This window comes from Paramormyrops kingsleyae, chromosome 1 (assembly GCF_048594095.1).
Source record: "Paramormyrops kingsleyae isolate MSU_618 chromosome 1, PKINGS_0.4, whole genome shotgun sequence".
Taxonomy (NCBI): domain Eukaryota; kingdom Metazoa; phylum Chordata; class Actinopteri; order Osteoglossiformes; family Mormyridae; genus Paramormyrops; species Paramormyrops kingsleyae.
The window spans coordinates 65,153,693-65,166,530 of NC_132797.1; the positions used below are offsets into that span (position 1 = coordinate 65,153,693).

General features: G+C 44.2%; 1 protein-coding gene across 6 annotated transcripts in view; it reads left to right on the forward strand.

Annotated features, from left to right (window-relative positions):
- The window catches only part of ncam2 (neural cell adhesion molecule 2), a 222,801-nt gene that overhangs the window by 161,225 nt on the left and 48,738 nt on the right, over positions 1 to 12,838 (forward strand). For all 6 annotated transcript variants that reach the window (XM_023835627.2, XM_072717699.1, XM_072717704.1 and 3 more), the window contains exons 5-7: positions 1,132 to 1,269; positions 10,725 to 10,842; positions 11,989 to 12,149. In XM_023835627.2, coding sequence (XP_023691395.1) covers positions 1,132 to 1,269; positions 10,725 to 10,842; positions 11,989 to 12,149 — 417 coding nt within the window. The remainder of the gene's footprint in view (positions 1 to 1,131; positions 1,270 to 10,724; positions 10,843 to 11,988; positions 12,150 to 12,838) is intronic.

A 12,838-nucleotide genomic window follows, 5' to 3' on the forward strand; every position in this document is an offset into this window, starting at 1 on the left:
TGTCATGAAGACCAGGCTCCTTTAGGACCTCCATTTCCTGCTTTCCTCCTTGCCCCTGTTCTCCTCCTGTTCCCCTTCACTTCTCCCCTGCGTCTGTTCTCCTCCAGTTCTCCTGCTAGAACCCTCATCTCCTCCTCGTCTCCTGATCTCCTCCTGGTCCCTTGCTCTCCTCTCCTGCCTGTGTTCTCCAGCCAGTTCCCTGCTCTTCTCCCCTACCCCTGCACTCCTCCCATCTCCTGCTCTCCTCTCCTCCCCCTGATCTCCTCCCAGTCCCCTACACCCCTCCTTTGCCCCTGCTCTTCTCCCGTGTGCTGCTCTCCAGGCAGCATGCTGTCTATTCATTCTTTGTGCCCAGAGTGGAATCTGTTCTCTGCTCTTTGTTTGAGCAAACAGATGAGTATGCCGCTGATCTCTGAGCCCTCAAGGCGAGGCACCATTTGCACTCTCAGGGAGCAGCATCGCGAACCCCACTGTCTGCTCAAGGAACCTGTGCACCCCAAAGAGAAAAGGACAGCTTCAATGTGAAACAAACATGGGATAATGTCCACGTTGTCTTCAATAATGTTCTACAAACCACCAACTGAATGTACCACATCAGATTAGATACACAGACTGACATACAGACAGACTGGCAGATAGACAGACAGACAGACAGACAGGCAGGCAGACAGACGCAGGCAGCAGACAGGCAGACAGACAGACGCAGACAGACAGGCAGACAGACAGGCAGACAGAAGCAGGCAGCAGGCAGCAGACAGACAGGTAGACAGACAGGGAAGAGGGTCTTCAGGACAGATGTAGAGCTTCTGCCAAGACCAGCTGGCTTTTCTCAAGTTGCATTTCAGCCGCTTAACTGTTTTCCCCTCCTGTCCACAAACCGTGACCAAGTCATTTGGTTAAAATTTTGTAGTAATGACAAAACTCGCGAAACCTTTCATGTGTCAAATGGCCATTTTAGGTGGCTTTTCACACCTAGAACATCACAAATTATTGTTTAAACCGTCGGATTATAAACTCTGAAGCCGCAGGTTGACCGGCCGTCAGCGCAGCATGACGCTACGCGAGTGCAGATGCTGCCCCCACACACGGCGCCAACCCCCCCATCTCTCTGTGTCCCCCCCACCCCGGCAGATCGATTTCAGGTTCTGGCCAACAACAACCTGCAGATCCACAAAGTGAGCAAGACGGATGAGGGGGTGTATCGCTGTGAGGCGCGTGTGGAGGCCAGGGGAGAGATCGACTTCAGGGACATCAACCTCGTCGTGAACGGTGAGTGCGGCATCAAGGGGGTGCGTGAGTAACGACATCTGCTGCTCGACGTTATCTCTCACAGGCCCAGAGTTACCGTTCTGCAGTCATAATACCCCACAAAGCTACACCTGTCCTCAGTGGTGGTGTTTAGCAACATTCAAACCATGCATTTGTGTGGGGCCCCCTGTTGGCCACACACAGTCACTACACTAAATATTATATTAATGTCTTATTTAGGAGATGCTGAAGCATCATGTTCTGCTAACCACCTTCTTAGCTATGATCTTCTGACTCTACTCACTAGCTATTAATTTAGTTTGAAACATCTGAGGAACGTGAGGGGCCCGAAGTCACTTTTTGAATAGGGCCCAAGAAACAACAGACCTGCCCCTGCCTGTCTGTAACAACAGAGACACTCAGCCCTGATTGGTGGGTTCTGTTGCCATGCTGACATCATAGACGGGGACCGGCTGCGACTCGCCGGGTCTCTTCCCAGCCAGGTCCTCACCGTCCTCCTGCAGGTTGTGTTGATGTGGTTTCCCAGCGCTTGCTGCTTTGGTGTATGTACTTGCATCTTTGGGGGAGGGGAGATATTTTATGTCAAAGGCATGACGAAATACTGTTATGTAATATACTATGGATGATAGGGTTATGAAGGTAATAAAATAAAGAGCCAGGCAGGTTTTAAAAATCATGATGATTTTACACCATACTCAATGTTTATATATCTACAGCAGGGTAACACAAAGATATACAAGATCCTCAGAGAAGTGGGAGTATTTTATTCTATTTTCTCATATTTTCTTAGCCAAGAACATTATTGGTACCCTAAAACAACAATAATGATTTTCACAGTCAAACCCTGCAACAGTAGGCAAAGATGACAGAGAATTCAATTGTTATATATTTTTTAGAAGTTTCGGGAGAGATTTAGACACAGCCAATCAATGCTACTGGATTTTTCACATTGTCGGCACCCAAATGAGCTTATGGCTGGCAGAATCTGCTTTAAAATATGAGTTTTATGGATTTTAAAGTCTTCTGTGACACGGACCCCTCATCCTTGCGCCGACTCGCCAGTGTAGATACACAGATTTTTGTTATTGCTGTGGGGTTCAGCTGCTTGTTTTCACTCAGGGCCAAACGCTTTATCTGGGTGAATCTCTATGAACCTATTCAGCAGGTTAATTCTCAATCCGTCTTTATTTTAAGGGCAAATAATTGCAAGTCCCTCATCTTTGCGTCGCACATTCTACCCTTATTGTATATGTGCATGTTTTTTTACTTTATTATTGCTGTCAGTCTCTTTTTTTATTGTTGTTTTCACCGCGCCTGTAATTTAATAGACAAGTTGCAGAATCTGGCCGCTAAATGAATCAGACCCAGAAAATAAAAAAAAAACGTTTTGCTATTGGCAGCATTTACAATCATCACCAAGGCCTCGCCACTCGAACAGCCACTCAGACAGAGAAACAAAAAACCTGAAATGTGCATTTGGAGTCCAAACGCTCATTTCAGATTTTTAACCAGGGTGGGGGCCTTCCGGCGGCCCGCCCCAGCCATAACAATCAAAAACAGACTTTATTCAACTGAAGAGATGAGGCATGAGTGACTATCAAATATCCGTAAATCACAGAAAACGCAGTGACTGCCAATCAGTGCCCTCCATATGAGCTTCCTGGCCTGGCACACAGGTAGTTTAAAAAAAAAAAATTCTTACAGATAGTGATTTAGCTGGACAAGGCGACACATTGTGTCACCATCAGTCACTACTAGTGCCGTTATGTTTGTGAGCAATCTGATTCTTTTCAACAGCCCTCCTCTTTACGTGAACAGTGAGAACCAGCCAGTCACACGAGATAAACGGTGTCTGTTGGGTTCCTTAAAGGCAGAATGAGCTGGATTTGTCGGTCGCTGTTTGTAAACACACCATTCAAAGTGGCTTCCTCCTTCCCGGGCTCAACGGACGAGAGAGAGAGGGTGCAGCCAAGCCGAGTCCACAAAGTTTAAATTTGTGGACCGTTGAAATTAGTTGAAATTATCCTAGCAGGGTATCTAAAGCTGAATCTGATGCAAATCTTACTCTATCATTATCCCAGTGATTATTTCACAGAGCCTAGAACCTAGCAAGCCCCTCCCCCTAAAAAAAAAACAGAACTATGATCACACATGAAAGGAAAGGAGCCGTTAGTTCCGGTCCCTTCATAGGGCTGTTATTCCTATCGCTACTGATTACCAGGTGCTGCTGTTCCCAGGCCAGTGAATGTAGAAATAGGTCCGGGTGATCAGAACTGGGCATGCGGAACGTGTTGTACTGTACGTGGTTTACAGATCCGTCCGAGTCTTGGGTAGCTTGCACGAAACTACCAGGCGGTGCCCAGTGTAAAACCTATTGCTGCCCATTTTCATGATAGCCATTAAAGCATCGCACCGGGAGGAGTGCTTCTGAAGACCGAATTTATGAGCAGCCCTGGAATATTCCAGAAACCCCCAGAATTTTCAAGCCGGTAAATAGAAATAGAAGAGGAAACCCGTTACTCTTGTAAAGAATAGATGGGAACTTCAGAAAAAGTTAAAGAAAATTTAACAATCAAGGCAAAAATTTAAAAGATTTTAAATTTGATCGGTGTCTTAACTTCTTATGCAATTATCAATTAACAAATAAAAAGATAAAACATGAAAGAACCCGGATTTATACTACAAGAAGCCCAATGAATACCCAATTACCATTTCATCTTCTTTATTTTCCTTATTTATAATTTAGTAGCTGTACCAGCCTAACATTGTTGTTCGCCAAATGCAAAGGTTAATCGATCAGTTGCTGGGGGATCTCAGGGGAGGCTACACAGCAGCCTGTGAATATCCAATAGCAATAAAAAATGCGAAAAAAATAAAGTATTGTTTTTGTTTTTCTACCTACAAAACATTTGTCCGTGGTAAACCGGGTCCCCATTACACAAGTCATTAAGATTAGCGAAGCCGCCGGTACGGACATGGGCTGACATTTAGCGCCTGAACGTACGCAAAAATCATTAATTTAATCTCAGGCGTAATGAAAATGTAACCCAGAGCACAAAGGAGACATTTTACAACACGTTACGTTTTATTTTTATGCAGGAAAATAAGCTGTCTTTGCGTTTCCATGTAGAGAGCTGCCTGAGGACCCTTTGACATAGGCCTAAACATTATTTAAATAGGAAATTGTTTCTAAATGAGTACGAGCTGCACTTTAAAAATCAGCTTAATCTTAAATGCTTTATAAGGGAAAACTATGACTGGGGTTTTGCAAACGTTTGTTTTCCATTTAAACGATAAGCTTACATTTTTAAATAACATTTTAAATATTTAAAAACAAAAATATGCAATCTTATCCTTATTGAATGAAACAAAATTGAATTGTAACTTATTTAATACATAAATGGACAGAGATGCAGAGTTTGCATAATTCATAGCAGCATAATTCAAGATATTGGATTGCTACATGACATGTTCCATTGTATATATATTTTTTGCACCACCCCTAAATGGATGTTCTGTTCGTCATTCACCTGGAGAAGGTGATTGTTGTTTGTGAATGTTCTGGTTCTTTCCTCAGTCTGAGGAATTGTATAACTTGACAGCCGGTTTTCCAAGTTTCTTCAGAGCGGATAAATGGCCCTTCTCAGCGACTGTGCCAGAAATATCGTGCCTGAGCGGGAAAGTCATCCGTAGTCACACCAGGGACGGTTTATCACAACATATCTGTGGGCCACGACGCGTCGTTTTCCCCTCACGCCAATAGTTTGAGCCCTGAATGATGTCCGTGTGCCTACTGGGGTAGCTAACGGCTCCCTTCCAAGTACTGAAGAATACCCTGGGGTGCAGGAGACTGCTAAAGTGTCTCTGAAGCACAGACCTTGGGTTTTCGTTCATGTGAAAGCTCCACCCACTGAGAGCACGTCTGGTTTCTGCACTGGTAGGGACTAAATTAGCCCCAAACCCCCCCGCCCCCCTAAATACACTCCCACAATATTGATGGGGACAAATCCCTACCATTCATACCTAAATCTACACCCTTGGCTGAGAAGGAGCAACAGCAGTGCTTACCATCACTACCACCATGCATTTGCATACCCCCCTACACTGAGGGGGCAAGTGACTTATCAAAAAAACAAACCACCCCCTAAGGAGAAGGCAAGAGGTCAGCATGTTGAAATCCATGCCCTTCACTGCTCTAATATTGCCATTTTATGTTGTATTATACATTGAATCCTCTAGTGACTGTTTACACTAAGTACTGTATGCACCCTCCTGACGTTCCTATATTCCTGTATACCTACTTAGAGCCTTCATAAGGACGTCCTGCAGGTTCGTTGCGGTGGGTCCCTCAGGCGTTTCTTTCGGACGCCCTTATGATGCTTTTGCATTCTGCAGCAGTGAGGCAGAAGCGTCACCTGTATGAATACATAAACGTAAATGCCAAAACCTCACCTGATTTATTCTCACGCTAAACATCAAAGATGCTCGTTTGGGACATATCAGTCTCTGAAGACCTGTCCTTAAATTCACATCTTATTTAATTAGCAGATGTTTTCACCCAAAGGCAGGGGCGTAGCCAGCACATTTCTACTTGGGGGGGGGGGCATCTATGTCCAGTCATTTTGTTGGTGGTTCCACTTGGCAGATCAGAATAAAACTGTTTACAATCTTTCCAATCTCCTTGTAGACAATTTAATAATGCCAATAGATAGACTACATGTGTATCATCAAAGATCATGGAAAGACCTTGTGCGCATGAGAAATCTAAAGACGCATGCACTGACTGATCAAACACTGCAACACTGCACTGCATGTAGACAAGTAGTGATGCAGTTAGGCTGTCCCTGTATTTGGACAATGGAAGTCACTTTCGAAACAAACGTCTGATAAACGCCATAATCTTGGATATTTAGCTAACTATGGTAACCCTTATGCTAGCTAACATTATTTATACTGTACCCCTAGCTAAAGACAGCCCAACTCATTTCACTTGTTATGACAAATTCCACCGCCTTAAATTACATTTGGAAATCACCTTAGATAGCATAGTGTTTAAACTGTTATCAACTGACCTGATTTTACCATTGGATAGCAAGTTGTGCAGTGCCTTTAAAGTCTCCCACTGCTGCCTGTGCACTCAATCTGCATCGGAATGCTAGCCTATCAGAGCCGTGCACTAGCCAATCACTATGTAGCAAAACTATCAATAGGTTTATTTTGTCTACAGTCATGTGCAGTACAGGGGGGGCCCACCCGTCCCAGCCAAAGGGCCCCACATTCTTCAGACAATCTCAAGGAATAAGTGGGGGCTAGGGGGCTTGCTTGAGGACCCAACAGTGACATCACTCTAGCAGTCAGGGGATTGGAACCAGCGACCTTCAAATCACAGGCACAGCAACCTAACCTGCTAAGCCAGTGTCGAGTTACTTCTGAGACACGCACCTTCTGACGGCGCAAGCAGGGGGAAAGGGAGAACGCGGAAACGTTAGCGGAGGTGACGCTCCCACACTCCAGCGAGCAGGCGGGAGGCGGCGAGATGGAGAAGCAGAGGCAGCTGATCAGAGCTGACAGGGCGTACAACACGCTGTGGCATGGCGATGCGGCCAGGTGTGCTGCCGGTGATGCAATGCGGACACAGAAGGATCAGGATGTAACAGCGCGGCAGTCAAGGTCAGCGCGTCGCTGAGCCTCCCCATCCCCATCCCCAGCCTTCCAGTGATTCGTTTTACCAGCATCCTTGTCACTTTCTTAATGTGTTCAAGATGAGGGGATTTATTTAGCTGTAAGGAACAAGCTCTTTGACGCTCACTGTACAGTATCAGCTTGTTCTGGTCTCACCTTTTCAAGGTTGGAGTTGAGGATGTAGATGCAGGTATGTGGTCATCTGTGACACATTTCTGCAGAATATTACCTCTATCCTTGATTTTTTTTTTTTTTAGAAGTTTTAAAGCAACTTGTTTCATACAACTGTTAATGTCTAAACCATCTTATTTACTGTATCTGATCATGCTCAAGATTTTATTTAAACATACTGAACACTTGATAGCACAACTTCTGTGTATGAATCTGCACTTCTGCACATCGCTTTTGAGGAATCAGTACTTAACACCGGATAAAGTCCCCAACCTAAACACAGTAATGATACGAAAGCCCAAGACAGTTCTGTCAGTTTACTTTATTTAATTATTCAGATTAATCGTGCATCATTCCCAGTCGGTGTGGTCGGATCTAAATGTGAACTCTTATGGTCATGATTGGATTTGCTAAGGCTGACCTCTGGTGCTCTGTGAAAAATTACTTCAGTCATTGTTCTCAGCTATGGAATAACTTTGAAAGGCTGGAGCAATTCAATTTCTTTTTCCTATTTATCTGACTGCCCGTGAAACCTGCCATGATCTGGCCAGTTATTTAAGTACCTCAATAGATACCAGGCAACACCATCGTGCTTTTATTACAGTGCGGTAAACAGTAGTGATATTTAGTAGCAAATGTGAACTGTAGAGAGACAGAGAGAGAGAGCAGTGTGTAAGCTGATTAAATAAAATGCCTAAATCAGACTACGAACAGGATATGAATAAAACATGTACTTTTGTATAAATTTTATAAATGTGTATTACATGAAATTTTGTATTTCATTTTAACAAAGTAGTCTTCTGTTCTAAATTATCCCTCTATAATTTTTTTTAATACAATAGCTCATAGAAGGCAATTTTCTAGACTGTTCTAGTGCTCTACAAAATTGTGCTAAAAAATATAACTGCCAGACTAGAAATTTTCAAAGATCGATGTAGTTAGAGATACGGCCGTAAAGATCTCAGAAGCAGATGTTAAGTAATGCAACGCATGAACTGGCGTGATTAACAAACCATGAGTGGGTTTTTATAGATAGATGCCTTATACTGTATGATATTGGTCAGCATGAATTGTGTGGGTTTCCTCTGTGGACTCTGGTTCCCCTCACAGTACTACATGCTAAGGTGAACTGTAGTTGGCAAATTGTTCATAGGTGTGAATAAGTGTGCATGAATGGTGAGCGTGCCCTGTGAGTGTGCCTTGTGAGCGTGCCCTGTGAGCGTGCCCTGTGAGTGTGCCCTGTGAGTGTGCCCTGTGAGTGTCCCCATAGGCTTCGCTCCCCGTGACCCAGCATAGGATAAACGGGTCTGGAAAATGGAAGGATGGATGAATTCTGTAATTTTCCACCTGTTTCCATGTAGCCTGTGTGGATTATTCTGTGCAGATAGAGTACTGCAGCATCTTCATCTTTCACTTCCTGTTTCCCTTGTATTCTACAGTGTCTTCCTCTGTAATTTCCTGGTTCCCCAGTAAGCTAAAACACCTTCATTGTGTCATTGCTTTGCTGTTTCCCTTTTAACCTACAGCACCTTTGACTTCCTGTTTCCCCTGTAACCAACAGTATCTTCCTCTCTCACTTCCAGTTTGTCAAGTATCATGCTGATACCTACAGTATCTTACACTTTCACTTCCAGTTTCTCCTGACATCCCCTCTGCTAGATTTATACTCACCAGATTTTTCATTGGTTTCATAAATTGTTCATGTTTCCTGCCCCTTTTTCACAGCCAGTTTCATCTGATTTCCTGCCTCCACTTCCTGCTCCCACTTCCTGGTCCCACTTCCTGGTCCCACTCCCTGTTCCCAATTTCACTTCTGGTTTCCCACTTTCTACAAAATTGAGTCTATGGCTTAATCTTATTTGCCCTACATATGGGCAAGTGCACTGAGATACTACACACTTTGATGACACATGTTGACCTAAGACACAAAGTATTCAAGTGTACGAAAGAGCTCAAGTGCACAGGGAGTCCAATGGGACATGCTTGATATCCGAAGAGGTAAACAAGAAGCACATTATGACTATGTTGTCATTTGTCTTGGTTGTGTTTGGGTTTGTCCTTTGTTGCAGCCCAGGCTATGTAATGTCATTGGACTAGCCAACAGAATACCTCATGTGCAGTGTCAACATCAGTCATCACTGATGCGGTGCATTGTGGTCTATATACTAAGCCAAAGACGGCTTACATGCGATATTTACCAAAGTGTGAATAAAGTGCATGTCAAGCATGTTACGCTTGCCTTATTTGTGGGACAGGACACCCTTGAATACTAGCACTAAGTGGTAGTGTGTAAGTGTGGACTTAGTGTGTTAAATGGGATGAAGCCTGTACAGAAGATATTCTATTTTATACACAATCTTCATAGTCTACACTTCCTGTTATCGCTCACTTCCTGTTATCACTTTCACTTCCTGGTCTCACTTTCTGTTCCTGTTCCCACTTCTGGTTTCCATTTTTCACTTCCTATTCACACTTTCTGGCTGTGTACATCACAGAAATCCCCAGTTTAATGTTTAATTTCTGGTTCCACTTCCTGTTCCCTATTTTTCTACTTTCCACTAACTGTTTCCACTTCCTGCCTGTGTCAAGACACCATTCAGGAGGCAGGACAGTGCTATTCACCTTCACATGTTCAAAAGAGTCAGTGTGATGCTTATGTTCTGGGCATGCAGCTTAAGCCCCCAGAACATGGACACACTAACACTCAGTGACACTATGATTTAAAAGTATACTTCACAGAAACAGTGACAAGTACCCTGGTCTCCTGTGTGGATTAACAGTACTATGGAATGAAAAAGACCAGAGTACTTCATGCTGTATTTCTGCTGATGAGGTGAAATTTTTTTTAAAATGTGATACTCTGTCATGTAGCTCGACTTGCAGGCTAAAAAAATTAAACATTCCCTCTACTGTAAGTCGCTTTGGATTAAGAAAAAAAAATACAGATACATCAGTTAAGTATAAAACGAGCGAATCATTGTGGGTGATTACAGTCACATGACTCCACCTCCCTAGACTGGTGGCACCGAGGGTATGTATAGTGTATTATATCAATTTTATACAAGAGGTCACATGTTATTTTATATGTCGGCATGATGGTGATTGTCTGGCAATGCCGCAGAAGGTTCCTTAGACAGGAATGTTGCTGGAGCCAGTTAGAACCTCATTCCGTCATCAGGCATCTGTGCAGCTGTCCCACAGAAGCCATTCTCAGAAATGACATTTAATTATTGATCAAATCACGAGTAGTACTTAGTCTCCCAGTGCCACATCCATTTGTCTGGGAAATGCAACGAGCTTTGAGCCGGGTGCTGGGGCGGGGTACCATCGATCCAGGATCAAAGGCCTAACACAATCCGCGGGCCTGGTGTTAGTGCACTTTGAGCAAGCAGTTCATTTTATCAAATGGCGTTCTATAAAGTTATTTTGGCGGAAGGCGTTTGTGTGTTTTAACAGTAGGGGGCAGCGGGGTCACGTCTCTCTGCCGCCAGCTTATTAGTTTCGGGTTATTGTTTTGTTTTTGGAAATCAGCTCATGGACTAACCATCTCTCTCTCTCTCTCTCTCTCTCTCTCTCTCTCTCACTCGTCCCCTTGCCCACAGTACCACCAGTGCTGTCCGTGCCACAGCAGTCCTTCAACGCCACGGCGGATTACCACGAATCGGTAACTTTCACCTGCCGGGCATACGGATCGCCCGACCCAGACATCACCTGGCACAGGTGAGTGGAGAATGTAGGGGGAAATTTTCGAGATCATTCCTAAAGTAGATATTCCTGATATATAATTCGACCTTAAACACAGAGAGCCCAGTGTTCTCCCAAACTCCCAGTCTCATCTTATGGTCAGAACCAAACTATAGAAAAGCATGCGCATTTTTATCCTGATATGACTCTGCCACTAGCACACCTGTTCCAGCATATGGTACCCACCTGAAACTCTCACACCTGACCTGCCGTGTCCCGGCGGAATGCCGACCCAAATTATTATGGACACCTGACATTACTGCACCTGTCCAAGCATATGGTGCACGTTTGACATTATCAGACCCGTCCTAATCATCCGTGTGAGGCTGACAACGCAAGTTTAACTATCGAAGGAATTAATTAAGTTTTCAAGATGCATCTGATTACAAAGAGAGTTGATCCTTCCTAAACTTTCATACATTTGCGAAGCTTTCTTTGTGCACACCCAAAATATATTACAGTATAAGGAATGTACTCTGCGTATATGGAAATATACACAAATAGAGCATTTTGTACATATTTGTGGCTGTTGTTTATTAGATACTTATCTTTATAAATATGTAAAAAGCATTACAATTGCTGTATAAATCACCAAGAGAATGTGCCTGTTTTTAATGTTATTACACCTACACCTGGCGTGAGGACATTAGCATATATGACTGTAATTGATTTATGATTCATCTGTAATGATGCACACTTGAATTTTATTACATATCCATCTGCTGCTGTTCCATAGCGCATCCCTCTGACTGCGCAGGGATCCCAACTCCCTGCAGAGTTCATTTGTCTTGCGGAAATGAGGTCCACTAGCTATATATGCAGAACGCAAGAGAGAATATACAGGAGCTTCCTTCCCCCGAAGTTCCTTAAAATTTTGTTCTGTATGTCCCTGCCTGCTAGCCATACTCCTGCTTCCAACTGGCAGAAACTGACAGTCAAAAAAAAACTCACCAAATGTCTTTCTTTTGCCCTAAAGCCCCTCCCCCCCCCCCTTACTGAAATGTGGATTTATTAGCTGAATTCCTTCTCACCCCCCGATTGCCGTCGCTGCCCCTTTTGCCTGTATCCCTGTGACGGTGACGATTTCTAAGCCTCCGTGTATGTTTGTGTGTCTGTGCCCAGGAGGGGGAAGCAGCTTGAGGAGTCTGACCAGTACACCCTGAAAGGGAGGGGGAGCACGCTGACCGTACGCAGCATCCAGAAGGACGATGGGGGGGCCTACACCTGTAAGGCCTCCAACAAGGCTGGCATGGCTGAGCAGGAGCTATTCCTGCACGTCTTTGGTAAGTCATCCTCGGCCTTCCTCCACAGGAAGGTGGGGGTGTGTGTGTGGTGGGGGGGGGGGGGGGGGAGAGGTCCTCTTCTATACAGCATCGCCTTCCTTTGGCCAAAGTACTAACTATTTACTGAGACAGATGGGGAGGCGAGTTTTTATACCCCAGGCTGCCGGTGTTACCTGGACTGGCCATTAAAGTGGCATTAGGCTGGCAGCTTGGCGGGTTCTGGCTCCACCGTGCCGGAGCCGTGCTTCTGTTTTACTTTTTATTTATTTCATAGCGGCGTTAGTATGAGGGACTGTGACAGAACATGAGTAATAGGCCGACCACGCCTCCACGTTACTCAGGCTAAATGGAGGCACGGAGCTGTATTGAATGCAGGGTTCCTGCACCGTTCCAAGCAGGACGTGCTGGTCAGCGACACTATGCCACGTGGCGTGAAGGGGTAGCATCTCTGCTCGGTGCTTCTGCCTGCTTGAACAGCTATGTCAAGAAGAAAAAAAGCAAAAGAACAGATCAAAATCTGACCTAAGCCACAGAAATTCTGTTGAACGAGTTTTCTTTGAATCTTGTAATTCCAAAAACATGAGAATGTGAATTTGATAGTTAATTATTATTATTATTATTATTATTATTATTATTATTGTACAGGTACATATGATTCATATTCAGCATCATTCAGTTAAATGTCTTAG